The sequence below is a fragment of the Coprinopsis cinerea genome (genome assembly GCF_000182895.1).
Source record: "Coprinopsis cinerea okayama7#130 chromosome 6 map unlocalized cont3.6, whole genome shotgun sequence".
NCBI lineage: Eukaryota > Fungi > Basidiomycota > Agaricomycetes > Agaricales > Psathyrellaceae > Coprinopsis > Coprinopsis cinerea.
In genome coordinates this window covers 923,394-945,984 of record NW_003307539.1, presented here as the reverse complement: position 1 = coordinate 945,984, position 22,591 = coordinate 923,394, and the positions used below count along the sequence as shown (strand labels likewise).

At 53.0% G+C, this 22,591-nt stretch overlaps 8 protein-coding genes across 8 annotated transcripts; 5 read left to right on the top strand and 3 right to left on the bottom strand.

The window, feature by feature from the left end:
• Positions 1-1,382: 1,382 nt before the first annotated feature.
• CC1G_15569 (hypothetical protein) lies at positions 1,383-1,968 on the top strand (the record flags this gene model as incomplete). Its single annotated transcript, XM_002910980.1, has 3 exons — positions 1,383-1,507; positions 1,554-1,616; positions 1,767-1,968. 3 exons carry the CDS (start codon positions 1,383-1,385, stop codon positions 1,966-1,968), a joined length of 390 nt encoding a protein of 129 aa, XP_002911026.1.
• Positions 1,969-2,237: 269 nt separating this feature from the next.
• On the bottom strand, positions 2,238-6,629 carry CC1G_09832 (hypothetical protein; the record flags this gene model as incomplete). Its single annotated transcript, XM_001837798.2, has 4 exons — positions 2,238-4,429; positions 4,481-4,580; positions 4,631-4,782; positions 4,838-6,629. The coding sequence occupies 4 exons, from the start codon at positions 6,627-6,629 to the stop codon at positions 2,238-2,240; spliced, it is 4,236 nt and encodes a 1,411-aa protein (XP_001837850.2).
• Positions 6,630-7,421: 792 nt separating this feature from the next.
• Positions 7,422-8,726, top strand: CC1G_09831 (inosine guanosine and xanthosine phosphorylase family protein). Its single transcript, XM_001837797.2, has 6 exons — positions 7,422-7,644; positions 7,693-7,772; positions 7,829-7,913; positions 7,967-8,014; positions 8,070-8,467; positions 8,525-8,726. Exons 1-6 carry the CDS (start codon positions 7,452-7,454, stop codon positions 8,660-8,662), a joined length of 942 nt encoding a protein of 313 aa, XP_001837849.1. The 5' UTR covers positions 7,422-7,451; the 3' UTR covers positions 8,663-8,726.
• Positions 8,727-9,366: 640 nt separating this feature from the next.
• CC1G_09830 (NADPH oxidase) lies at positions 9,367-11,842 on the top strand. Its single transcript, XM_001837796.2, has 7 exons — positions 9,367-9,902; positions 9,962-10,461; positions 10,512-11,002; positions 11,062-11,128; positions 11,184-11,336; positions 11,393-11,615; positions 11,668-11,842. The coding sequence occupies exons 1-7, from the start codon at positions 9,521-9,523 to the stop codon at positions 11,676-11,678; spliced, it is 1,827 nt and encodes a 608-aa protein (XP_001837848.1). The 5' UTR covers positions 9,367-9,520; the 3' UTR covers positions 11,679-11,842.
• Positions 11,843-11,848: 6 nt separating this feature from the next.
• CC1G_09829 (hypothetical protein) lies at positions 11,849-13,164 on the bottom strand (the record flags this gene model as incomplete). Its single annotated transcript, XM_001837795.1, has 4 exons — positions 11,849-12,343; positions 12,393-12,673; positions 12,733-12,936; positions 12,993-13,164. 4 exons carry the CDS (start codon positions 13,162-13,164, stop codon positions 11,849-11,851), a joined length of 1,152 nt encoding a protein of 383 aa, XP_001837847.1.
• A 231-nt stretch (positions 13,165-13,395) lies between these two features.
• CC1G_09828 (hypothetical protein) lies at positions 13,396-19,016 on the top strand (the record flags this gene model as incomplete). Its single annotated transcript, XM_001837794.2, has 20 exons — positions 13,396-13,982; positions 14,042-14,108; positions 14,165-14,287; positions 14,346-14,377; positions 14,436-15,425; positions 15,475-16,069; positions 16,118-16,408; positions 16,480-16,804; positions 16,836-17,066; positions 17,127-17,262; positions 17,320-17,479; positions 17,538-17,799; positions 17,855-18,008; positions 18,069-18,157; positions 18,223-18,281; positions 18,345-18,356; positions 18,418-18,544; positions 18,607-18,680; positions 18,742-18,857; positions 18,914-19,016. The coding sequence occupies 20 exons, from the start codon at positions 13,396-13,398 to the stop codon at positions 19,014-19,016; spliced, it is 4,533 nt and encodes a 1,510-aa protein (XP_001837846.2).
• A 278-nt stretch (positions 19,017-19,294) lies between these two features.
• Positions 19,295-20,676, top strand: CC1G_09827 (vacuolar protein sorting 26; the record flags this gene model as incomplete). The annotated part of the gene is made up of 6 exons (XM_001837793.1): positions 19,295-19,480; positions 19,542-19,614; positions 19,689-19,845; positions 19,902-20,066; positions 20,125-20,300; positions 20,486-20,676. The coding sequence occupies 6 exons, from the start codon at positions 19,295-19,297 to the stop codon at positions 20,674-20,676; spliced, it is 948 nt and encodes a 315-aa protein (XP_001837845.1).
• Positions 20,677-21,159: 483 nt separating this feature from the next.
• CC1G_09826 (hypothetical protein) lies at positions 21,160-22,590 on the bottom strand (the record flags this gene model as incomplete). Its single annotated transcript, XM_001837792.1, has 3 exons — positions 21,160-21,575; positions 21,621-22,215; positions 22,279-22,590. 3 exons carry the CDS (start codon positions 22,588-22,590, stop codon positions 21,160-21,162), a joined length of 1,323 nt encoding a protein of 440 aa, XP_001837844.1.
• Position 22,591: the final 1 nt, after the last annotated feature.

Below are 22,591 nucleotides of genomic sequence, written 5' to 3'. Positions count from 1 at the left end.
TCCTATAACAGTCCAGGTTTTCTCGTTCAAGTTACTGAGGGTTGTGTGCGCTCTATGATGCGACGCCGCCACCATCTAGCCATCGAACTTCGGTCGCTGTTCACATCCACGGTAAGTTCGCGGATTTTGAACTATTCATACACACGACGCGTCGTACGTGACCACTTCGTTAATTTTGGCGCACAACATAATTTTCCGCAAACTTTGTGTCTTCTAGAACCTCCCAGTGTCAATTTTGAGTTGAGTTCCCAGCTCGACCGTGTCCGTTGCTTTAATCTATGGAGATGAAATGTCAGGCCACGGTGACATCCGCGACTCAGAGCGCTATGACCCAGGCTGTCCAAGAATGCCTAGTCGGCGCTTGTCAGAACGCAGTCCCTTGTGGTTTTACCCCTGCAAAACCCTTGGGCTGGGTCATCAGGGTGCATGCTGACCGTGATGCCAACTCGACCTCGTCCATGCTGTTACGCGCAGCAAGCAGCCCCTTCCCGATGCTCCGATGGTATATTGCTCACTATTTCCAAAATTACCACCAAGCCGGATCAGAAATTGGACCTAGGCCAAGGACAAGACGCGTCTGCATCGTCGGACCTCGCGTTCAGCGCTACGGTTCTAACATCCAAGAAACCCCAGCAGTCTTCTGCTCTGAAGCTCGTGTTTTTTCCACGCAATCCTTACGAAGCAATTGAGAATTCTGTGGCGAATCATTCACTTGAATTGCCGGCGCTTCATTGTAACGTCATTGATGAGCTCGGGAGGCGCCACCTCCAAGAACTGTTCAAGGGAACCTCTAAAATAAGGGAAGGTCATTCTGCAGGAGTTTACAGGAACTAGAGAAATCTCGTAATCTCGTCTTGCTTGCACGCGGACAAGAGCTTGGATGAGTAAAGCCCTTGAATTGAGAAAGACACACGGAAGGAATACAATCATGAAATGCGAAGACTGTGACCGCGATCTGTTCCAACCGCCAATTGCCTTGAATTGGAGATAGCTAACGATTCAATGAAATCCAATTTCCGACCTTGGTCGGTGAGAGATGAAGGTCAAAAGTTCTGTCTCACCTTCTCACCTCTTCTCACCCGCTTACACTTGACTTCAAGCTGAACCACACGGGATCCCAGAGGTCAGCACATTCGCGTCACCCTCAGGCACCATGTTCGACAAGTACCTCGTCCGGCGTACCATCGCACAAGCACGGGGCCAGGGCTAGCCAGGGCCATTCCACTGATCCAATCGCCAGGTCGGACAGGTCACCCCAACGAATGTAAAGGGCAAACCAGCGTGATATTCGGTAAAAAATGACAATATACCTCCGCCTTCTTCCACGTCGAACTTGGAAGGCTGCTCCCCTCATCATGTTTCAGTCCATTCAAGTTTCCAAAATGCACACCGCCAACGTAACACAGCAAATCCATTCCATCCCATCGCTCGATCACCACCAAATGGCATCAGTGGCTCGAAACATTTCAGCGCCTCTGGACAAGCGCCTTACAAACTCTGCACCCAGGTCTGATCCTCGCTGCTTATATTGACAGGATACGGCCTTCAAACAGGTGGCGATCGAGACGTTTGAAAAAATGTGATCGACGGATTCGGGGGACGACGAGGACGACGGCGTATGTCGGACGTCATTTTCATCGGATGTTCCTTGCCAAGGTCAGGGACCCGCTCCGTGTCGAGATTTCCTTCTATGGGACTTGAATCTACTTTTGGGGGAGGGCTCGCGTGAATGTTGAAGCGACTTGTATGGAGGCAGTCATGCCCAGCCCGCAACACTGCCACTCGGCGACTGCTGCAGGAGGCTGGCTTGAGAGTCGAACCGACGAAGCATGTCGACCTCTCCCCTGTGAATCCATAGACCCCCTTGGCGGCGTCCAGCGACGACGAGGTCAGACCAGGTCCCCGTCAACGCCCGAGCTTGCATTGTCAGCCGGACGTCGGGTTGTCGGGGATGGAGCGATGAGATGACTAGTAAAGATTCAGTATATTGGAGCTATTGAACTCAGCGAGACTAAGATGTAAGAAGACAACAGGCAGAAAAAAGAATTCATGATACATAGTCGACGATAAAAGTTTACTCCAAGCCATTATCTCTATCGAGGCGTATTAGAAGTGAAAGAGAGAACTCTGAACGGAGATTGAAATCTTGAGCCACGGATGGTATCGAAGGAGGAAATATACACGAGTACGCGCGATATAAGAGAAATCAAGAAGAGAGAAAGGAGAATAGAGCCTCCTTAATGTCCATCAATCAATGGCAAACCAACTTTTGGTGGGTGGGACTGGGGTGGAGGGGGAAGACCTTGGATCAAGGGTGATGCTTGTCTATCACCGTTGGCCGCAGTTGATGGCGGGGGAGGGCCAAAGGGAATGCCAGACGCAGGTCGGGTATTTGTTGCTGGCGGTGGTGGCGAGGTCGATCGTGGTGCAAGGTCAGGGGCAACAGGTCGTCCACCTGGTGCTTTGGCATCGACAACGTGGGCTGCAGGTCCCTGTGGCACATTGGCGGCATTGCTGGTCGGGGTCGATGTACGCCCAGGCCCATTCAGCCTTGGCGATTGCGCGTATGACGAAGAATTTGGTGGTGGAAGGACCTTTGAAGTCAGCGGTGAAGGTGGTCGCATTTTGAGGTTGACAGGGGGAGACCTAGGCGCCATGGATGGTGGAGGGGGAGGGCCATATCTAGGAGGAGATTGTTGCTGGCTAGCATTTGGGTAGGAAGAGCTAGGGCTAGGTGGTGGTGGAGGGCGGCGACTTGGAGAAGATGGTCCAACACTATTTTGCAACGACGAAGGAGGTGCCGGAGTACGCTGTTGTGGGTGAGCGTTGCTTGGGGTAGCATAGCGATGCACTGGAGAGCGGTGTGGCTCTTGGGAGCTTGGGTACCCAGAAGGACCAGAGGATGCCGGCGGACGATAACCGTCGTCATTAGCAGACCAGGAAGGCCGGGAAGAACCGTTGCTTAATTGGGATGGCGGTTGAGATGCACCAAGAGCAAGTGGGACAGGAATAGGTCTGTCACGTTCCTCGAGAGGGTGCGGCGGTCCTGACCGAGGGCGTCCCATGGACTGCATCCTGGCCTCGCGTTCCCTCTCCCGTTCAGCCTCACGTTCCCGCTCACGATAATCAATGGGAGCAGCACGAGGGTGTTCTTCGCGGGCAGGGTGGCCTCGGCTTTCGTGCACACGAGGATGCGCTGAGGAAGACGACGAAGCATGGGGAGCATGACTATGTCCCTGGTTATGGTGATGATGTACGACATGATGGTGATGTCCATGAGCGTGGCGGTGGTGATGGTGAGGGACCGGCTGAGGTCCATGGCTATGTTGGCCTGTCGATCCCTGTCGATGCTGATGGGCACGATGCTGAGCAAGGAGTTCACGCTCGCGCTCGTCCTGCTGTTTGCGTATCCTCACATGTTCTTCCATGGCGAGGCGCTCCCTTTCCTTCCGCTCTTCCCGCTGTCGTTCACGCTCCTTCTCGCGCTGAAGCTTCTCTTGCGCCTCCTTTTCCCAATGCTCCCTAGCCATGCGCTCGCGACCATCGTGGTCGATCACAGAGTCCATGGTTCCAGCCACACGTCTGTTCTCTCCCCAATCACCTTTGACTCCCAAAGGTACATGAGCCATGCCCATACCCGGCCCTAACCATGTTCCAGGTGCCGGAGCAGCACCCGGACCATGTTTGCCGCTGTCAACACCGTTGGGTGCATGGATGGGAGAAGGGGATCGTCTCCTCCCATTTTGCTGGGGCTGACCCGATTGAACAGGAGGGTAGGTGTTGGCAGGGCCGCCATTCGCACCCTGACCAAAGTATGGGTGGTTCGGCATCAACTGATGACCAGCACCGGAAGGCGGATGTCCCCCTGCGTGTTCACCCTCCATTTCCCGCCAACCTCGATCCATGTGGCGGGGGTTGTGACTCGAACTTCCCGAAGCTACGTTACTTGGGTGTGGGCCAGAGTGGTGCACGGGTCCAGGGGGCGGTGCAGTTGCGTAAGGCGGATATCCATGAACTGGCTGCGATGGCCCCGGAGGTCCTTGATGATGGCTATAGGGAGGAAACGACGTGGGTGGTTGAGCCATCGCGCGTCCATAAGGCTCCATAGCAGGCGGGGGATAAGGCTGTGAATCATAGGCGCTGCGCATCATTCCCGGACCGACGATGGGAGGATTTGACAAGCCAGACATGGGCCGGTGCGAATCATAATTGGAGGAGTGGTGTGAATGCCGTCGGTTCTGGTGCAAAAACTCGAGATCTGAGGCGACATCATTGGATGGGAGGGTTCCGAGCTCGGGAAAGACATAAACACCACTGGATGGCGAGGCCGAAATCTTGTTCTTGGAGTGATTGAATGGGAGGTTGCTCAGAATAGTTCTGAATGAGGGAGCAGGAGGGACTGAGGTCGGTGGCGCTGGAATGCGGCGAACTAGGCAAGCCAAATGAGTATAACGTCATTCCAATTGGAATACCGACTAACCTGGCTGAGGTCGCTCAATCGAGCGGCGCTCTCGTTCAAGGCGGCGCTTCTTCCGATTGGTCTCGGAAATCATATCAGTTTGCAATTCATCGCGGGTGAACTGGAATGCTGTGAGCTCGAGGGACAACGATAGACAAGCAATTTACGCACCATCCACCAACTCCAGGTGGCATCTTCGTCGGCTCTTCTCCGCTTGCCAATGCTGGCAATCTCGTACAATCGTTTCCTGCTGGCGAGTTCAAGGCGTTTGTCGCGTCGGTTTTTGAGTTCACCGAGAAGGTAAATCATTTCGGGATGCGTTCCTGGGAAGTCAAGAACGTCAGAATGGAAGTGAATGAGATGTAAGCGAGCACATACCCATATTGACAAGCTCCTCTTCCCAAGCCAAACTCTCCATTTTCTCAACGTAGACACGTTCGCGGAGGAGTGCAAATTTGAGCTCTATGCTGGCGAGGACGTCCAAAGCTTCTGCCCTGTGGGCAGGTTGGAGGTCTGACTCGAGTTCGTTGTCGTGATCCAAGTCGTCGTCGTTGTCCCCGTCACCATTCTCGCCGTCATCGTTGCCGTCAGGGTCGTTTTCGGCGGCGTCTTCGCCATCGACGTCAACATCTCCATCGGGGTCGACGTCTCCCACAGACGGATCCGCATCTTGGCCAGGGGTCCCCTCAGGCAATTCGGCATCGACCTCGACTTCACCGTCCATGTCGACATCTCCGTCTGGGTCCGGCTTCTTGGGATTGGATTTGCCTTTCGCAGGATCGGTGTCGGCGGCGTTTTGGATGAGGGATTCCCGACGCTTCTTGGTGACAGATGCGAGTGAGAGACGACCGTCCTGTTCATCTTCGTCATCAGACCCTTTAGGAGAAGGCGCCAAAGAGCCTTCGCGAGAAGTTACAGTGGAGGATTGAACGTCGGCGTCTTTACCGACGATATTCGATCCAGCCATGATGGACGAAGCCGCGGCTGCAGCATTGATGTTGGTGATGGTTTTCGTTGCTTCAGCGGCGGAGGCGAGGGTTCGGATAGTCGGGGATGCAGGTTTGGGGTCTGAATTTGTTAACTTGGATGGAGATGCGGGCACATTAGGGGACACGGGCGCTTTGGGTGGTTGCGACTTGGTGGTCGTAGATGGCTCGTCCGCTTCTGACTCGGTTTCGTTGCCGCTGACTTCGTCGCCTGAGCCAGTGGCTCCACGCTCTACGTCAGAGGGTGGATCGTCTTCCTCTTCCTCTTCTTCGTCCTGAATTTGCTTCGAGGCGGTGGTGGCCCGTCGTCGGATTTGGGGTTTCCGCGCGGCGGGGGCGTCGCTGGTGTCAGACACTTCGCCATCCTCCTGGTCGGGGTTCGTTGATTTCCAAGCTGAGGGAGAACGAGAGAGAGTTTCGTTGTCTGAAGTGACTTCTTCGTCGTCTGGGACGCCGTTAGACCGTGGGTTGGCGCTCGATGACACGTTGTTCCGTTTGTATGTCGGGTCCGCGTCATCGTCGTCGTCGTCGGGGACATCGTCCTCTTCGGCGTCGAGATTCCTGTAAGAAACCTTTCGTGATTGAGCACGCACAGGCTTGCCCTTGCCAGAACGCCAGGTGTCTGGTCGATGGCTCTTGGTTTGGCCACGGCCACCGCGCACGGTGTCTTCTCCCTCATCGTCATCTTCTTCTTCCTCCATAGCTCGCGGGGGGCCGTTAGTTTCTTCTTCCTCCTCCTCTTCCTCCTCTTCTTCACGTTTGCTGGCCTCTTCTTCTTCCATGGCCTCCAGGGCCCTTTGCTCTTTGCTGGCCCATCCCCACATTGGCGCTGGGACGATACTGCTCCGCTTTTTCCGCCTTGCTTTTGTGGTTCGATGGGATGCGGAGGGGCGTTTATCGCTATCCAAGGAGTCTGGTTCGTCGGTACTACGAGCGGACGACCTTTTCTTGGAATCGTTGGCTGGGTGTTGGTTGTTGTCCTGCTCGTCCTCGGTCAGCTCTGAGAGCTCAGAGTCAGAGTTGAGACCTGAAATGACTGCGTCTCGCTTTTCCGCGGTCGAGGATGGTGGCTTGGTGGATGAGGCAGCGGATCTGCCTTTGGACTGGGTTGCTGGCTGGGGTGGTGGTGAAGGCGATGTTGAGGGAGAACTGAGCGAGTCCAGGGAGAGCGATGGACTCGGCATTCTTTAGCCTCTGGACGACGTGGTGGACGACGAGGAGGGGGTTGAGGACGACGTCGAGGAAGGAAAGAATGTGTGGAGGACAACAAACCGGCGTTGAAAGATGTGAGGTGGTGCGTGCGCGAGAAACAGCCAAGATAGTTTGTCCGTTTTAGGAACCGTCCCATTTTTGGCCCACCGCGACCGGCAATTCCGGATCTAATCTTATCTTTCCCCTGTCCACTAATCTAACTGAAATATCAGGACGATTCGAGTGAATTGTGCCTATTTATCAACGCACGTAAAGGGATTTTATAATCCTCTCCAGCGGTGCAAGTAGCAAGTTGAAGTGCGACATCATACGCTCCCATACTTGACCGTGGTACCTACATACACAGCCCTCTGATCATCCAATATCCATCTTTTGGAAGATCAGCCTCTAGATTGGACCACTGACGTCCAGCTGTCCCAGTAGGTGGGATGCTGAACAAGAACATCCTCGAGGCAGATGAGGATCGCTGCAGGCTATAATCATCTCAAGATCTTGAAGCACACCATTACCATCGACACGGCGGAAAGCTTTCACTGCGGATCTCCTATTCCATGTTGTTTCTTTATTCTTTGAGCTTGTTTAAGGTATTCCATACACACAGCTAGTTTAAAAGAGATTGAAAGTGTCAGAAGAGCGTCAAGCGCTCGCCCAATTGACGCCCTGTACTAATCGTGTGAAGAGATGGAGCCGCCGCCATCATCATCCGGCACGCAAGCCAAGGGACAAAGTTGCTCTCGTCCCACCACAGCTACTTTCACCCAATCCACGATCTCACTCTAGAAACTTTAGAAGACATGCCCCACGACACAGTTGCAAAGATTAATTTTGCACCCACCCTAGAAGCCATCTTCGCTCAGCTCCCAGATGAGTTGCAGAAACCCCAGTTAGGGATTATCTGCGGATCTGGGTTGAGTGGGCTAGTTGGCGCTCTGAAGGACGTCGTTATTATTCCTTACGAGAAGATTCCTGGGTTTAGCAGGAGTACAGGTGCGTTACCTCTCCCACCGATTTACCAGATTGCTGAGAAGTATGTAGTTCCCGGTCATAAGAGCGCGCTTGCGTTCGGATTCCTTGGATCTGGCAAAGGACTGCCCGTTGTTGCGATGCTTGGAAGGGTGCTTACAAGTCTCCTGGGACGTGAAGAAAGGACCGCTGACATCTCAATTCCTAGTTCCATCCTTACGAAGGACACTCTTTATCGAGCACCGTCTTCCCTGTCCGCGTCATGGCAAAGCTTGGTATTAAAGATCTTATCAGTCCGTGACATGCCCATTCCGCCCCGCTACCTTATCTGACATCTTCTTGACAGTCACTAACGCCGCTGGATCACTAAATCCATCCATTCCCGTTGGAACGAGTAAGCAAAACCACCCGTCCTTCCGTCAGCACTAAATCCTAACCGACGCGTTCAGTTGTCATAATCCAAGACCATATCGCTCTTCCGAACCTCACAGGGATGAACCCCCTTCTCGGTCCTCACCGACCGGATTACGTCCGCTTCCTCCCTCTCTCCGACGCTTATTCACCTGCCCTGCGTCGCCTAGCCTTCCTCGCCGCCAACAAACTCAACCTCGAGCCCTCTGCACTGGCGGAAGGAACTTACGCATGGGTTAGTGGACCAACTTACGAAACTCCAGCGGAAGGCAGGCTCCTTCGACTCGCTGGTGCGGATGTGGTTGGTATGAGTACCATCCCCGAGGTCCTGGCTGGACGCGAAGAAGGGTTGAACGTGATGGTGATGAGCTTGGTCACCAACTTTGTGGTTATTCCTGACAAGTACAGGAGTATCAAGGAGGAGGTTGATGCGGAGGTGCGTAAAAGAAGTCTTCTTGATTGCGAGTGATGAAGTTGACCATTACTGGTATAGCTTGCGGGCAAGAAGGTCGAGCTCCCTGTGGCACAGGTTGTGTCCCATGAAGAGGTGTTGGAGATAGGAACGTTGAAGGCGGAGGTTATGAAATCCTTGGTTGAGCAGATTGCTGAATTAAAGCTGTTGAACGTTTGAAGTCGGAGGTTTCGTTTTCGTTTGCTCCATGTAATAATTTGATCTAATCGGATCTATGCTTGGTCGGGTTGCTTGTCAGCTTCGTCAAGGAGGCACACTGTTTCTGCATCTTTCCGTGACACGGCTTCTTCGTCGAGGGGATTAATGTTCGTTCCATTGGGTTTCTGCTATTCTTGTGGATCCTCGACAGGGGCTAGCGGCCGCCAAGGCTCTCGTTCAAGAAGATCAGTTGGCATAGCAGTTCACCTATATGAAGGACGAGGATGGTGGTAACATTGATCCCGGGTGTTCAGAACGTTGACACATGCGACCTCTGTATGTAGTGCGATAACCGCACCTATTGTCCAGCAGCTTTTTTTAAATCCTTTTTGTGAGTCGGATACCAGTTGGTCTAAGTGTAGCATCCGCTCTGATCGACCCCCTGTATCACTTTGAAAACCGAAGGAGCAGGAATCTTCTATTTCTCGCATTCGTTGCTTGATTTTGGTGAATGTTCTTCACGGGCCCTACGACCATTAGGGAAGAAATGTGCAGTGATATCGAAGGAAGTAAAGGTAGCGAATGTCTAGAATCAATTCCAGACTTTATTTTATTGATGGCTGACGGACATTCGGCGTTACCATAGCATTATTGTTTCTCACTGGCGGTGGCACAGCAACATAAGGCAATTCACAACAAGTTGGCTCTTCCCCCATCCCCCGTCACTCCCTCCTGGCCGGTTCCATATTTTCCTCTTTATTCCTTCCACCACTCTCTTTTTCTTCGATCTTCTTCCTCAACCACAGCGCAGGAAACGTTGGTTGAGAACGTTGCCCCTCGATACCCCCTTTTCCCAGGTTTTTTAAATAGACAACGACCATGGCCTTTCGAAACTCTGGCTTCGACTTTTCAGACGGCAAGGTGACTGGGCCCAATGCCACCATTGCCCAGCACCCGGATTTGGCCGACAAGCTCTCGACAGGCTCGAACCAGCCCGTACATCTCCAGCGAAACAAGACCGAGCGAAGACGACTCCAGGGGCTGCAGAGAACCAACACTTTCACCGCTGCGCCCAGGACCACCCAGGGGGAGATGGGCTGGAAACAGCGGTGGGATGTGTGGATGATTAACGAGGGAGGCAGGCAACTGTTCTTTGGAACCTGGATTTTCCTCCATTTGCTCGTCGCCGTCTTTGGTTTCATGCACTACCAGCTTAAGGACAACTCGGAGGGTGCCCGGTCGGTTTTTGGTATCACCTTCCGTGAGTATCCAGCCGGTTTTCATCGGTTTGTGTTCTCTAGTCTAATGGATTGTCTATAGCAATTGCCCGTACCGCAGCGCTGGTCCTCCACGTCGACGTTATCTTCATCCTTCTCCCCGTCTGCAGGAACTTCATTTCCCTCCTGCGCCGCACCCCGCTCAACGACATCATTCCTTTCGACAAGAACATCACCTTCCACAAGGCGACCGCCTGGTCCATCGTCATCGGCTCCGCCGTCCACACTCTGGCGCACATGGTCAACTTCACCAAGCTCGCTCTGTCCATCCCCAACATGACGACCGGTCAACGAATTGGCGCGTTCATGGCTGCCAACTTTGCCACGGGGCCAGGTCTCACTGGTTGGATCATGTGGCTCGCCCTCGGTATCATGGTATGGTTCGCTATTGAGAAGAGGCGACGTGCCCACTTCGAGAGGTTCTGGTACTCCCACCACCTCTTCATCGTCTTCTTCATCAACTGGCAGCTCCACGGAATGTTCTGCATGATCAAGCCCGACCGCCCGCCTTACTGCTCATTCAACACCATCGGTGTCTTCTGGGTATGTGTTTTTCACTCTCGACTCGGTCTTTGATTCTGATTGTTCTGTAGAGGTACTGGCTCGTCGGAGGTGTCATCTGGATCTGGGAACGAATTCTCCGTGAAATCCGCTCGAGGCACCGCACCCACATCCACAAGGTCATCCAGCACCCCTCGAGTGTTATGGAAGTCCAAATCAAGAAAGAGAAGACCACCACCCGCGCAGGCCAATACATTTTCCTTTCATGCCCTGAGATCTCCTACTTCCAATGGCACCCTTTCACCCTCACCAGCGCCCCCGAGGAGGACTTTATCTCCGTCCACATCCGTGTCGCTGGTGACTGGACCACGGCGTTCTCCAAGGCTCTCGGATGCGACTTTGAGAGGAAGAAAAAGGGCGATGATGGGGCCGTTGCCAAGCCGGCTGCCGTCCCTCCTCCCATCAACCGACCCCTTCCCCGTGTCATGGTCGACGGTCCTTTCGGCTCTGCGTCTGAAGATTTCCTCAAGTACGAGACGGTTCTCCTCGTCGGTGGTGGTATCGGTGTTACGCCATTTGCTTCGTACGTCGGCGGCCCATCTTTACCTCGTTTCCCTGATGCCAATCATTCTGTTGCAACAGGATCTTGAAGCACATCTGGTACCGCATGAACAACCTGACTGATGCCAAACCTACCCGCTTGTCCAAGGTATGCTTGCTTCGTTGTTGGTTAGGTTAACAATGATTGTAATCTTGTCGTCTAGGTCTACTTCACTTGGGTCATCAAGGATTTCGGTACTGCCGAATGGTTCCACTCGTTGCTGCATGCCATCGAAGAGGAGGATACCCAGAACAGGATCGAGATTAACATCTACCTCACTGCCAAGTTGAAGGAGGATGAAGTCAACAACATCATTGTGCGTGCCAACCAATTTAACGTGAACCCGAACATACCCACTCATAAATTCTACAGGTCCAGGATGTCGGCGCTGAAAAGGACGCCATCACTTCTCTCCGAGCACCCACTCACTTTGGAAGACCGAACTGGGATCGTGTCTTTGGCTCGCTCTGTGAGAAGCACCCCGAGACGGATGTTGGCGTGTTCTTCTGCGGACCTGCGCCCCTGTCCAAGACACTTCACTCGATGTGCAATAAGTACTCGACGCCCAAGGGAACGAGGTTCTTCTACGGCAAGGGTGAGTTATCCCCGTCTTTCCGCTCGAGCTTCCCCCTGACGACACTCCACAGAGAACTTCTAGAGGCTGGATCTACTAAACCACTAACCTTCGTTGCTATCTGTTTCGATCGATTGTGTAAATACTTACCTGTTGTATGGGATTATAAGTCACCGGGCTATCTTCAATCACGGGAATTGGATGAACATCGCAACTCCTGGCGAGGCAATAAATATTAGGGTACGAATAATAACTCAATAAAAACTCCTCCGACTCCTGGGTGCGGGCCTCTTCTGCTTGTTGGGTCTCTCCAACCCCTTCGTTCCCAAAATCAACGTCGAGACATTCTCAAACGTAATGGGCACCCTGTAAAATACACTGCCCACCACCAACAACGACGCAACCAACAAGAGAACAAGGAACACAATCGGGAAGGCTATCGCCGCGAAGATGTAAAACGCCAAGATTACGACAGGGAGGAACATGGCTACCGAGACGCAGAATTGGATTTGGCGGCCGAGGTGGAGGTGGAAGTGGGATTGGAGGGCGCTTTCGGGCATGTTGCGCATGCGGCGCCAGGAGGCGGACATGATGCCCCAGAGGGAGAGGGCGATGGTTAGGAGGAGCGGGCCCAGGCAGAGGAGGGCGAAGAGGAGCGAGACGCTGAAGGGGATGCGGCGGTGGCGGGGTTCAATCAGGGCGTATGAAAGTCCCAGAAAGGCGAGGATGAAAAGGGACATTAAGATTGACTGTTGAAAGGAGTAAGACTGGGTAGGATGAACGGGAGAGTGGGCTTACAGTTATGGCTAGCATGGCGAATTGCTGCATTTGGGAGTTGTACTGGCTGCTGGAATCTATCATCGTTTCGGCGATGGTGGATAGAGGCTGAGGCGCTGGAAGACCGTTCACATTTCCCTTTAGTGTTTCCTGGAGGATATTCACGTTCTCCAGATGGACTGTGAGGAACTGGTCGAGGGAGAAGAGGTGGATGTCCATCGGTGTCGGCCTCGTCCCTGCCAGATCCATATGCGAGAAGACGGCAAAGTGCCCTGTGGATGCTCTTCCAGACATCGTGTCGCCTGTAATCCGCGTTTAATCTCGGTTGTTCCCTGAACGAATAAAAACGGACTCAACGCACCATCCTTGTCCGACCGAGCAAACCGTGGTCGAATCGAGTTTGAGCCACCGACAAGGCTAGTTTGCAGTTGGACGACCTTGTGGATATGTTGGCCTAGAAAATCCGCAAGTTCTTTCTGCAGTTCCTGAAAGTGCAGGTCCTTTGGATGTACAGTTGGTTCCACCGGTTTGGAAATGACTGGCACTTCTTCGATGATTTCTGGTTCTGGAAAGCTGTTAATATTCTGCGGTGCCGAGGGGCGGAGAGATTGAGCTTCTCACTAGGCATTTCTATAGTTTCCTCGGGCTCTGGCCATGGGTCTGGAAGCGGTTTCTCCTCGAGTGTTTCTTGAACATGGGTGGCTTCCGTCGCCTCTGGGGCTTCCTCCGACTGCGGTCGACCGCGCTCGACGTCCACGTCCATCGGGTTGGGCGTGACTTGGGGCTCTGCCATGGTGGAAAGAGTATTCTGTAGGTGGCAAAGGCCACTCGACGGCCCAGAAATATACTCCCCTACCGCGTGTTCTTCATCTCCAACCGCAGTTTGAGCCTGAACCACGGGCACTGCTGAAACGTGTTCTGCGTGTAGTAAGGCTCATGTTGTCCATAGACATTGAACTCTCTATTTTAAACGTTGATCAGGAGAGCGTTTCAACACGTTATGGATTCGTTGAACTTTCCAATAATGCCAGGAGGAAAACGCGTCTCACGTCGGAACGCGTCCGGTCAAGTTTCGCGCGTGGGAACTGCAGGGTTGATGGGAATAGGAGCGCCCAACCATAATTCGAGACCGGTTAAGCTAAAATCACATTGCCGACGACAGTATATGTTCGTCGTCAGACGATGTTGCGGGTTTCGCTCTACCAATACCCTCTCAAAACGGTTTCCGACGTTCACCAAGCCCCATAGGCCCGAAATCTCGTTGAAACCGTTCTCCCGATCCAGCTCAGTCTCTCGGAACGACCAGGACACAGAGGTCGACGTTGTACACGACGCCATGGCCCAACGCCGGCTAGCTCAGATCGTCAAAGAGCTTACCCCGCCTCCTCCTGTGGTCGGGACTCTCAAATTGGGCGGTATCTCCTATGATGTACCGACTTCTTTGACGCCTTCGAGGCTCGTGAAGAACGACCAGGCCTTGTTGGACATGCAGGATCCCGTGAATTTGGATAATCTGCATTTTATGCTGCAGAAGTATTTGTTGGGTCAGGATATATTCTTGGTCTCCCAGCCTGGTCCGTATGCGAGGAGGTTGGCATTGACGTTTGCGAGGTGAGTGAGGCGGATCCGGATTGTGGTCGGAGGATCGAACTGACTCTGCGGCGGTTCAGCCTTATCAACTCGGAGTACGAGTATATTGCATTGCACAGGGATGTTGGAGAGACTGAACTGAAGCAGGTGATTGCTTTTTCCCCTGCAATTTGTGTTTTGAATCTGAATGGGCAATTGTCCAGGGAAGAGAGATTAGACAAGGAGGAAACCTCGTCTATGTCGACAGCCCCGCTGTCCGTGCTGTAAAGCATGGAAGGCTGTTGATTCTCGAAGGGATTGAAAAGGCTGAGAGAGGTATAATGCCTGTAAGTATCTAGCCAATCCTCAAAGCATTGTGTTTTCTCAGTGCAAAGTGCTCGACAGGTCCTCAACAACCTCTTAGAGAATAGAGAAATGTAAGGGTCTCTATATGATTGAAAACGGACGACCTCGGGCATAACACATCCTTTCCAGGAATCTCGACGACGGAACCCACATCATTCACCCTCAGCGGTATGAGCAACTGGAGGCCAAGGGGACCGTAACTTCGGAGCAAGGCAAACTCTTCATACCAGCCCACAAGAACTTTAGAGTCGTCGCCATCGCCGCCCCAGTTCCTCCCTACCCTGGATACCCACTCGACCCTCCCTTTAGAAGTCGTTTCCAAGCCCGCTTCATAGACCCTGTTGGCGCTCTCCTTGCCATCAATGGACCGAAAGAAGCCAGCAAATCTGAAACCGGCTCGAACCAGCTCTACGAGAAGCTGCGCAACCTCATCCTCACCACCCAGTACGCGAGTGAGACAAGGAATGCCCTGGAAGCTGTGTCCAAGACGGCTTTGCCTCCGTTCCCGCAGACAGCGATTGCGAAACTGCGGGGTCTCGTCCAGGCTTTCCCTCCTCCCGACTCGTTGACCCCGTCGCAATTGGCGAGGTTGCTGCTTACGCTTCATCCCGCTTTGATCCACTCGCCATTGCAAGCCTGGGCTATCCTCGGTAGACACATCGAAGAGGCTGGGCTTGGCGAGTTGGGCAGTCCTTCGTCTGAGCAGGGAGGATTACTGGGCTACGAACTCAAGGCGATCGAACGCGCCAATGATACCACCGCACGCCTCACTTTTGCCCATCCCAGCGTCAGGAAACCAGTTGTCATTGATGTTCCTGCAGGCAGCAAGCAATTACGACCTTTCCCGTTCACGGGAAGTCTCGAATTCAACCCTACACCTCGATTCATTGGGCTGTTGACCTGCTTCCTACAAGCTCATGCGCTTGGCTGGCATATCTCATTGATTCCTCCCGTCTTGCCATCCACAGCATCCACTTCATCAACGACCTTGGTTAGGGTATTCGGTCAGATCTTGGGATATGAGTTGGAGTCACTGCACATTTATAAGGAACTTGGTGGACGGGAACTCATTATGAGGAGGAAGATCGAGGACGGTGGTGCGACTCATTGGGAACCGAGGTATGCTCTTACTTCATTTTATAGTCGTACTATACTGACTATTAAATAGTCCCCTCATCGAAGCTGTCTGGTCAGGTCGCGTGGCGCACCTTTCTGGCCTCGACGTCATCGGGTCTACAGCAGGCTCCCTCTCCCGCCTCATCCAAGATCGGGAAACCGAACTGTGGGAGGGTAAACGAATCGTCGGTCAAGCCTCCCCAGAAGAACTCGAGTCGGGTGAACTTTCCCTCGCACACCCCTCCTTCCGTGTCATTATGACCGCCTCCAAGTCGCTCCCTCTCAAAGACTGGGTATCGGACGAGCATGCCAACATGTTCTTCCCCATCCCTTCGCAGCCCATGGACCCTCAGGAAGAAGGCGCCATCCTTCGTGCAACAGGGTGTCCTCCGCAGATTGTGGACATGCTTTTGACCTTCGCGGAGAAGTACCGAAGCAGTCTCTCGGCGGACAATATCATCAAGAATAGACGCCTCGGAACCAGGACCCTCGTTTCGCTTGCAAGGAGGATTGCGCTGTTCCCTGAAGAGGTGGACTTGAATTCCTTGGTTTCGAGAGCACTTTTGGCGGATTTCCTTCCAGCTGTGGAGAAACTAAACCTGACTACCTTACTGGAGGATTCGAATATCTTTAAGAAGACTCCCCCGGTATGTTGTCATTAGCTCTTCAAAGCTCTTTGCTTATGCCTCGTCCAGTTCAACCCGACGCCTGTGATTCAAGATGGAAAATTGGTCTTCCCTAGTCCGACAACTGCTGATGGGGCCCAGACTGAGATGAAACCCACTGTCATCCCTCTGTTTGACCCTAAGCAAGACCCAGAAGGAGCGGCGTCTCATATCCCTCATATGGACCACTTCTACGACAACAGTCTCCAGACCGGTCTCATGCGTGACTTGGCCATCGACCTGGAGCTGCTCGGAGAACATGTTGTATTACTCGGAAACCAGGGAGTTGGGAAGAACAAGATTGTGGACCGGTTGTGCCAGGTATGTCGACCCTTCAGTCATTCAGACAGTCATCCACGAAATGGTTCCTAACACCCTCTGATTACTGCTAGCTACTCGGACGACCAAGAGAGTACATCCAACTGCACCGCGATACGACTGTCAATCAGCTCATGTTCACCACGTCGCTCGAAGCTGGTGTTCTCAACTACACTGATTCGCCACTTCTTCGAGCCATCAAACATGGTCGATTCATTATCATCGACGAGGCTGATAAAGCACCTGAGCACGTCGTCGCGATTTTCCGAAGCTTGGCTGGACAAGGCGAACTGTCGCTTTCGGATGGCCGCCGTGTCAGGCTTGTGAAGGAACGTGAAGGGGATATCGTCGTGCACCCCAACTTTAGGTTGATTTTGCTAGCTAATCGGCCTGGATATCGTATGCTTCCTTTCATTCTCGTTGACTTCAGAGGCTCATAGAGGTGCTTTAGCGTTCTTGGGTAATCATTTCCTCCAAGTGCTGGGAGAGAACTTCAGTGCACACTCCGTCTCCAATCCCGACATTGCCTCGGAACGAAGGTTGATCTCGCAGCTTGCACCTGAGCTCAGTGAAGACCTTGTTACAAGGCTTGTGGGTGCCTTCGATGACCTGAGGAAGGGATACGAGTCTGGTGCACTCACTTACCCCTACTCTTTGCGAGGTGCGTTTCCATGTTTCATCGAGATGTTTAGAGAGGAAACTGATGTTTGACCCTTGGCAGAACTCATCAACCTCGTACGTCACTTGAAGGCCTACCCGAATGACACGCTCGGCGAAGCCCTTCGCAACGTCTTCGACTTTGATATCTACAAACCCGAGACGATTGATAAGCTTGCTCAGATTCTCATTCACCATGGGTACTCGAGGAATTCTCGCCTCTTGTGGTTATAGCAATACTGACATGTTCCTTTTAGGCTGGACGTTCCGACGCTTGGATTGGAAGCTGCTCGCACTGCTACCAAGAAGAAGATCGAGGATATCCAGTTTACGCCTAAAGATGATTCGCTTGGTGGACCCAAGGAGGGGAAACACGATAATAAAGAGCATCATGGTGGAAATACCTGGGCTGGTGGAGTATGCTCTCGTCTCGTCTTTTCATACTTCTCCGCGCTGACTGTGTACTCGGCTATAGACTGGAGGTCGCGATACCGCAGGTATGGGTGGTATCGGAGGCTACAAGCGTCTCTGGAAAGGCGGTGACATCAAGCAAGTCCCTGAACGGATGAAGCAGCGCGTTCCGGATGATATCCAGGAGAAAGCGAGGGAGATGGCCAGGGAGGAACTCAAGAGACGTCTGGAGGAGCTTGACATGAGCCAAGCGGAGGCTAAGGGCTATAGTGTGCTCTTGAACTCTACACAGGCGCATATGGCGTCTTTGGTCGATCTTTTGGAACGTGAGTTTTGCCTGGTTAATGTACGAGGGGGAGAGAACTGATGCGAGCTCGTTAGATCTTGCCGCCAAGGAGGAAGAAAGGGTATGGGTTAAGAGGCAGACGGATGGAGAGCTGGACGATACAAGGTTGACTGAGGGCTTGACGGGGGAGAGCACGGTTTACAAGCGGCGAGGACTGGAGAAACCTGAGCTTGGCCGACCGCAACTCAAGTAAGTTTATCGCAGAGTTCTCGTGAGCTACGACCTGGACTCACCCTGTTTTCCGCTCAGGCCCAAACGCATCCGTTTCATTTTTGACCTTTCGGCTTCGATGTACCGATTCCAGTACGACGGGCGGTTGCAGCGGAGTATGGAGACTGGTATGTGCAGGCTTCGATTGAATTCCAGGGATAATGCGGTGACATATGCATGTTTGAATCTACAGCGGTCATGTTGATGGAGACCTTTGATCGTTTGTCCAGGAAGGACAAGTACGTTTGGGATGTAAGTTGCCCGAATCGGTACAATTCCTCTGCTTTTAGTCAACTAACCGTCCTACTTTCGTAGATTACTGGACACGTGAGTCGGGGCAAACGAGATTGTGAAGGAGAGACAGCTGACAGGATGATTATGAATTTAGTCTGGAGATGGTCCAGATATTCCGCTTGTACCGGCCGACAAGCCTCCCACTGAACTCAAGGAGAGGTGGAAGGTCGCCGAGAAGATGTACATGATCCCTCAATATGCCTTTGCTGGTGACTTCACTGGTACGTCCATCCTGAGGTGTCTTCATGGAGAACCCTGCATGTTAATTGGTTCCTGTTGATAGTGGAGGCCATCCGGAAAGGTGTCGACGAGGTGGCAAAGTTCGACGCTGATGACTGGTTTGTCATTGCTATCACCGTACGTTCCTGGTTCCTCTCCTGAACAAGGCTTGTCGCTGAATGATTGTGATTGGGTTTAGGACGCAAACTTTGGCCGATACCAAATCACCCCTGAGGAGATCACGCAGGCGATGAACTCGAACCCCAAGGTCAACACTGCGTTGATCTGTATTGGCGAGGGCGCTGAGGCTACTTGGTGAGATCCATCCATAAGCTGTGCTTGTGGGAGATTACACTGACGCGTCGCCGTAGGATCCCTAAGCGACTCCCTGGAAAGGGCTTCCGTGTCGCGAATACCGGTGATATCCCGACCGTGTTGAGGAGTATCTTATCTACTATGGTTGATCGCAAGTAAGCAATGGGGAAAAGGGACTGGAATAGGGATTCGGGAGGACAGTGCGCACCGATCTGTCTACATGTACTAGGAATGAAATAATGCACATTCGGTGCTTGGTTGAGACGAGAGGTGCTTTAGAACTCAATGAAAGGTTGTAAGCCTTCGAGAGCTTCGAGGCCTGAGGGGATGGTAGTGCTCCTATATAAGGAAGGACTCTCCCACGTCCATTGGCGGCGGGATCGCGGCGCGGCACTGGCAGCGACGTTGACCGAGCCCCTTTACCCAACCCCGCAACCATGGCCGCCTACTTCTTCGCCTCGCCCATCGACGTCGACATCAAGCTCGACGGTGAAGAGGTGCGCAAGCAAGTCGAAATCAAAGGCGAAAAGGACAAGACCATTTCATGTCCTGTGTATTACGATGGAGATTCAGTTGGCGGACAGGTACTTGAACGCGTTTCCTCGTCCTACAAGTGTATCAAGGTTCATTATAGACTTCTTTTCCCTTTCATCTATCTCTGGCGTTATGCGCCTGCCTATATAGGTCTCAATACGAGTCAGGGACGGCAAGAAAGTGACGCATGAAGGTATCAAAGTTGAATTCGTTGGGAACATTGGTGCGCCATCTATTCCTTAAATGAAGGAATGGCGCAGGCTCATAGACTCACTGTTACCTTGCTGGATGCTACAGAACTATTCTATGACCGAGGGCACCACCACGAGTTCCTCTCGCTCTCCCAGGAGCTGGCTGCGCCTGGTGATATGCGCTCAGCGCAGACGTTTGATTTCAACTTTAAGAGTGTGGAGAAGCAGTTCGAGAGTTACCAGGGGATTAATGTCAAGTTACGGTGCGTTGCTGCTGTTGGACTGTATGGGAAAAGACTAGGAACTGAATGGACAACAGGTACTTCGTACGGGTGACGATTTCGCGGCGGATGGCAGACGTTGTGAAGGAGAAGGATATCTGGGTCCATTCATTCCGCATGCCACCAGACAGCAACAACTCTATAAAGATGGAAGTTGGAATCGAAGACTGTCTCCACATCGAGTTCGAGTATAACAAGTCCAAGTGCGTATGTCGCGTTGCCAATGCTGAACCCAAGCTCACTGGAATCTCCTGTTCCCAGATACCACCTAAAGGACGTCATCATCGGCAACATCTACTTCCTCCTCGTCCGGATAAAGATCAAGCACATGGAACTGTCTATTATCCGGAGAGAAACGACAGGTTCTCCGCCGAACCAGTACAACGAGAGCGAGACGATCACCAAGTTTGAGATCATGGATGGAGCACCTATTCGAGGTACGTCACGATTTCGCATAGTACTGGTCTTCCTTCTGTTCGGTTCAATTTCGTTCGCAACTGGAACGTCTCCTTCCATCCCGCCTGTCCAAACCGGTGATATGACCTGAACGTCCCCCCTCCCCCTCCTCTCTCTCTCCACCTTGACGCCCTCATGAACGCTGACACCCATACCATTGCGACAGGCGAGAAGATCCCTATCCGGCTATTCCTAGGAGGCTTCGACCTAACGCCGACCTTCCGAGACGTGAACAAGAAGTTCAGCACGAGGTACTACCTGAACCTCGTCCTCATCGACGAGGAGAACAGGCGGTACTTTAAGCAGCAGGAGATTACGATCTTTAGGGAACCTGAACCGGATCTGGTGATTCAATAGAATGCCTGCGTTGTGCTCATCTATGACTGTTGCCATGAATTCATACCCCATACCCCTTTCTATTCTGGCTGGCCTTTCCATGTTCCTTGTCAAGGCTGTGGGATCAGACAGAAATACGTTTCATTGCATTAAGTGCTAAAGCATCAGGTGACGACGCCATTATAGCCCTTGAAAGGACGGTTGTTGAGGTATCTAATGCTTCTTATCGTCGAGGACGCGGTGACAGGAGCGGATTTATCGATGTTACCTCGCCTCTGTTGGCAGCTGCTCCACTCTTGATACAGGCTTTTACTTGAGCAACAGGAAGTTCCATAGACAGGACATTTCATTACAAACATGAATTGTAGATGAATCGTAACTAAGTATTATACACGACACATACGCAGTCAATTATATGCGCTCACTATACAGACAATAACATGCGAAATTACAGATACAATTACGCACGAGCGGTCGCAGGGATCACTTGAGGCAGTCGGCAGTTCAGAAGTGGTCGCGGTTGAAGTCGGCGTACGGATACTGCGCCCTGAGTTGCTCGATAACCCACCAGGCGGGAGTCGCGTAGGTGACGAGGCTGTTATTGCCATTGACGATGCCGGAGTGAAGGATACCGATGGCGAGCTCAATGGACTCGACGCCAAGGCTATCGCAAACGAAGGCCTCGAGACCGGCGTAACGTCCGACCGTCAGGTCGGTGGTGTTGCCGACCTTCATGACAATGATGCAAGGCTCGCCGTTGCTGTCGAAACTGTCGGGATTGGCCAAACCCTCGTCGGTGATGTAGCCGTCGATGCGGAGCTGCCGGTTAATCGGGAACTTGAAGGCGGGCTTGCTGTTGTTGAGGGGGGTAGAATTTGTTGACGAGCTGCGGCAGGGTGTACTTCGCGCCTGCAGGTTTTCTTCAAGTCAGACTGGAGAAGGGGAGGAGATGAGATACGACACACCTAAGTCGACCACATTGCCCTTGTAATGGGCCGAGATCTTGTCCGCGTCGACTTCAAAGGTGGCAATGTCCTTGGTGTAGTGGTCGACGGAGATCTCGGGAGCCCAATCCATCCATCCGCCGTTGCGAGCCTCAATGTCAGACCAATGGGATTGGACCATGTTGTAGAAGGCCTCAAGGGTGCTAACGTCCTTCTGCATCTTGGTCAACTGCGCCTGCTTGGCCTCGAGGTCCTTCTGAGCCCCCTCCGCCTTCAGCTCCTCGATTTCCCGAGCCAATAAGTCGGCGCTGAGCCTTGAGTCGGTAATGGCGGCTTGGATCTCGCCGAGGCCGCGCTGGAAGCGACGCTCGCTGGCAATCCAGACGGGCAGGCGCGATCGGCCGGCGTCCTCTCGCACGTACGGGACAGTGGTGTCCTTGCGCAGGACGTGGCAGTTGGTGACGCCGAGCACTCTGGCGCTGTCGTTGCCGCTGGGGCCCCCCTCGTGGAAGACGTGGTAGGTAGGGTTGGTGTCATGGGTGACGCCCAAGAGAGCCGGACGACTGGAAGACAGACGCTCGACGGCTCCCTCAAACCACTCCGTTACAGCGGGCCTCTAGAAGAGCGAGGATCTCAGAGGAAGCGGCGTGCGTATCATCGGGTGTTGTATCCAGATTACAATGGGACCGAGATTGCTCTCCCCGTCCTCGGTGTGCGTCTCGAAACGAGCGGGCTGGATGGCGGAGTACCGGATCTTGCGGTCTTTCAGCACGTCCCTGATCTTGGGTCCCAGATCATGCCAGGCGGCCCTGAACTTTGGGTCGAAAACGCCATGGATGGTCTTGGTAGGGACGTGTTGGATACGACCCTCAGGAACACTAAACTGATTCTCGAGAAAGTCTGAGCGGTAGAGAAGCTCAGGAGGGTCGGGAGAGATGCCGTGGTAGTATGTGGTCTTTTCCCACTCTGAGGGTAAATATTGGGTGGCCATG

Bases quoted from the DNA above. Each gene is read 5' to 3' on its own strand.
- CC1G_09830 (XM_001837796.2), top strand. From the start codon at position 9,521: ATGGCCTTTCGAAACTCTGGCTTCGACTTTTCAGACGGCAAGGTGACT. The intron at 10,462-10,511 runs GTATGTGTTTTT...ATTGTTCTGTAG, and splicing joins ACACCATCGGTGTCTTCTGG to AGGTACTGGCTCGTCGGAGG. The intron at 11,129-11,183 runs GTATGCTTGCTT...CTTGTCGTCTAG, and splicing joins AACCTACCCGCTTGTCCAAG to GTCTACTTCACTTGGGTCAT.
- CC1G_09831 (XM_001837797.2), top strand. From the start codon at position 7,452: ATGCCCCACGACACAGTTGCAAAGATTAATTTTGCACCCACCCTAGAA. The intron at 7,645-7,692 runs GTGCGTTACCTC...AGAAGTATGTAG, and splicing joins TGGGTTTAGCAGGAGTACAG to TTCCCGGTCATAAGAGCGCG. The intron at 8,468-8,524 runs GTGCGTAAAAGA...TTACTGGTATAG, and splicing joins AGGAGGAGGTTGATGCGGAG to CTTGCGGGCAAGAAGGTCGA.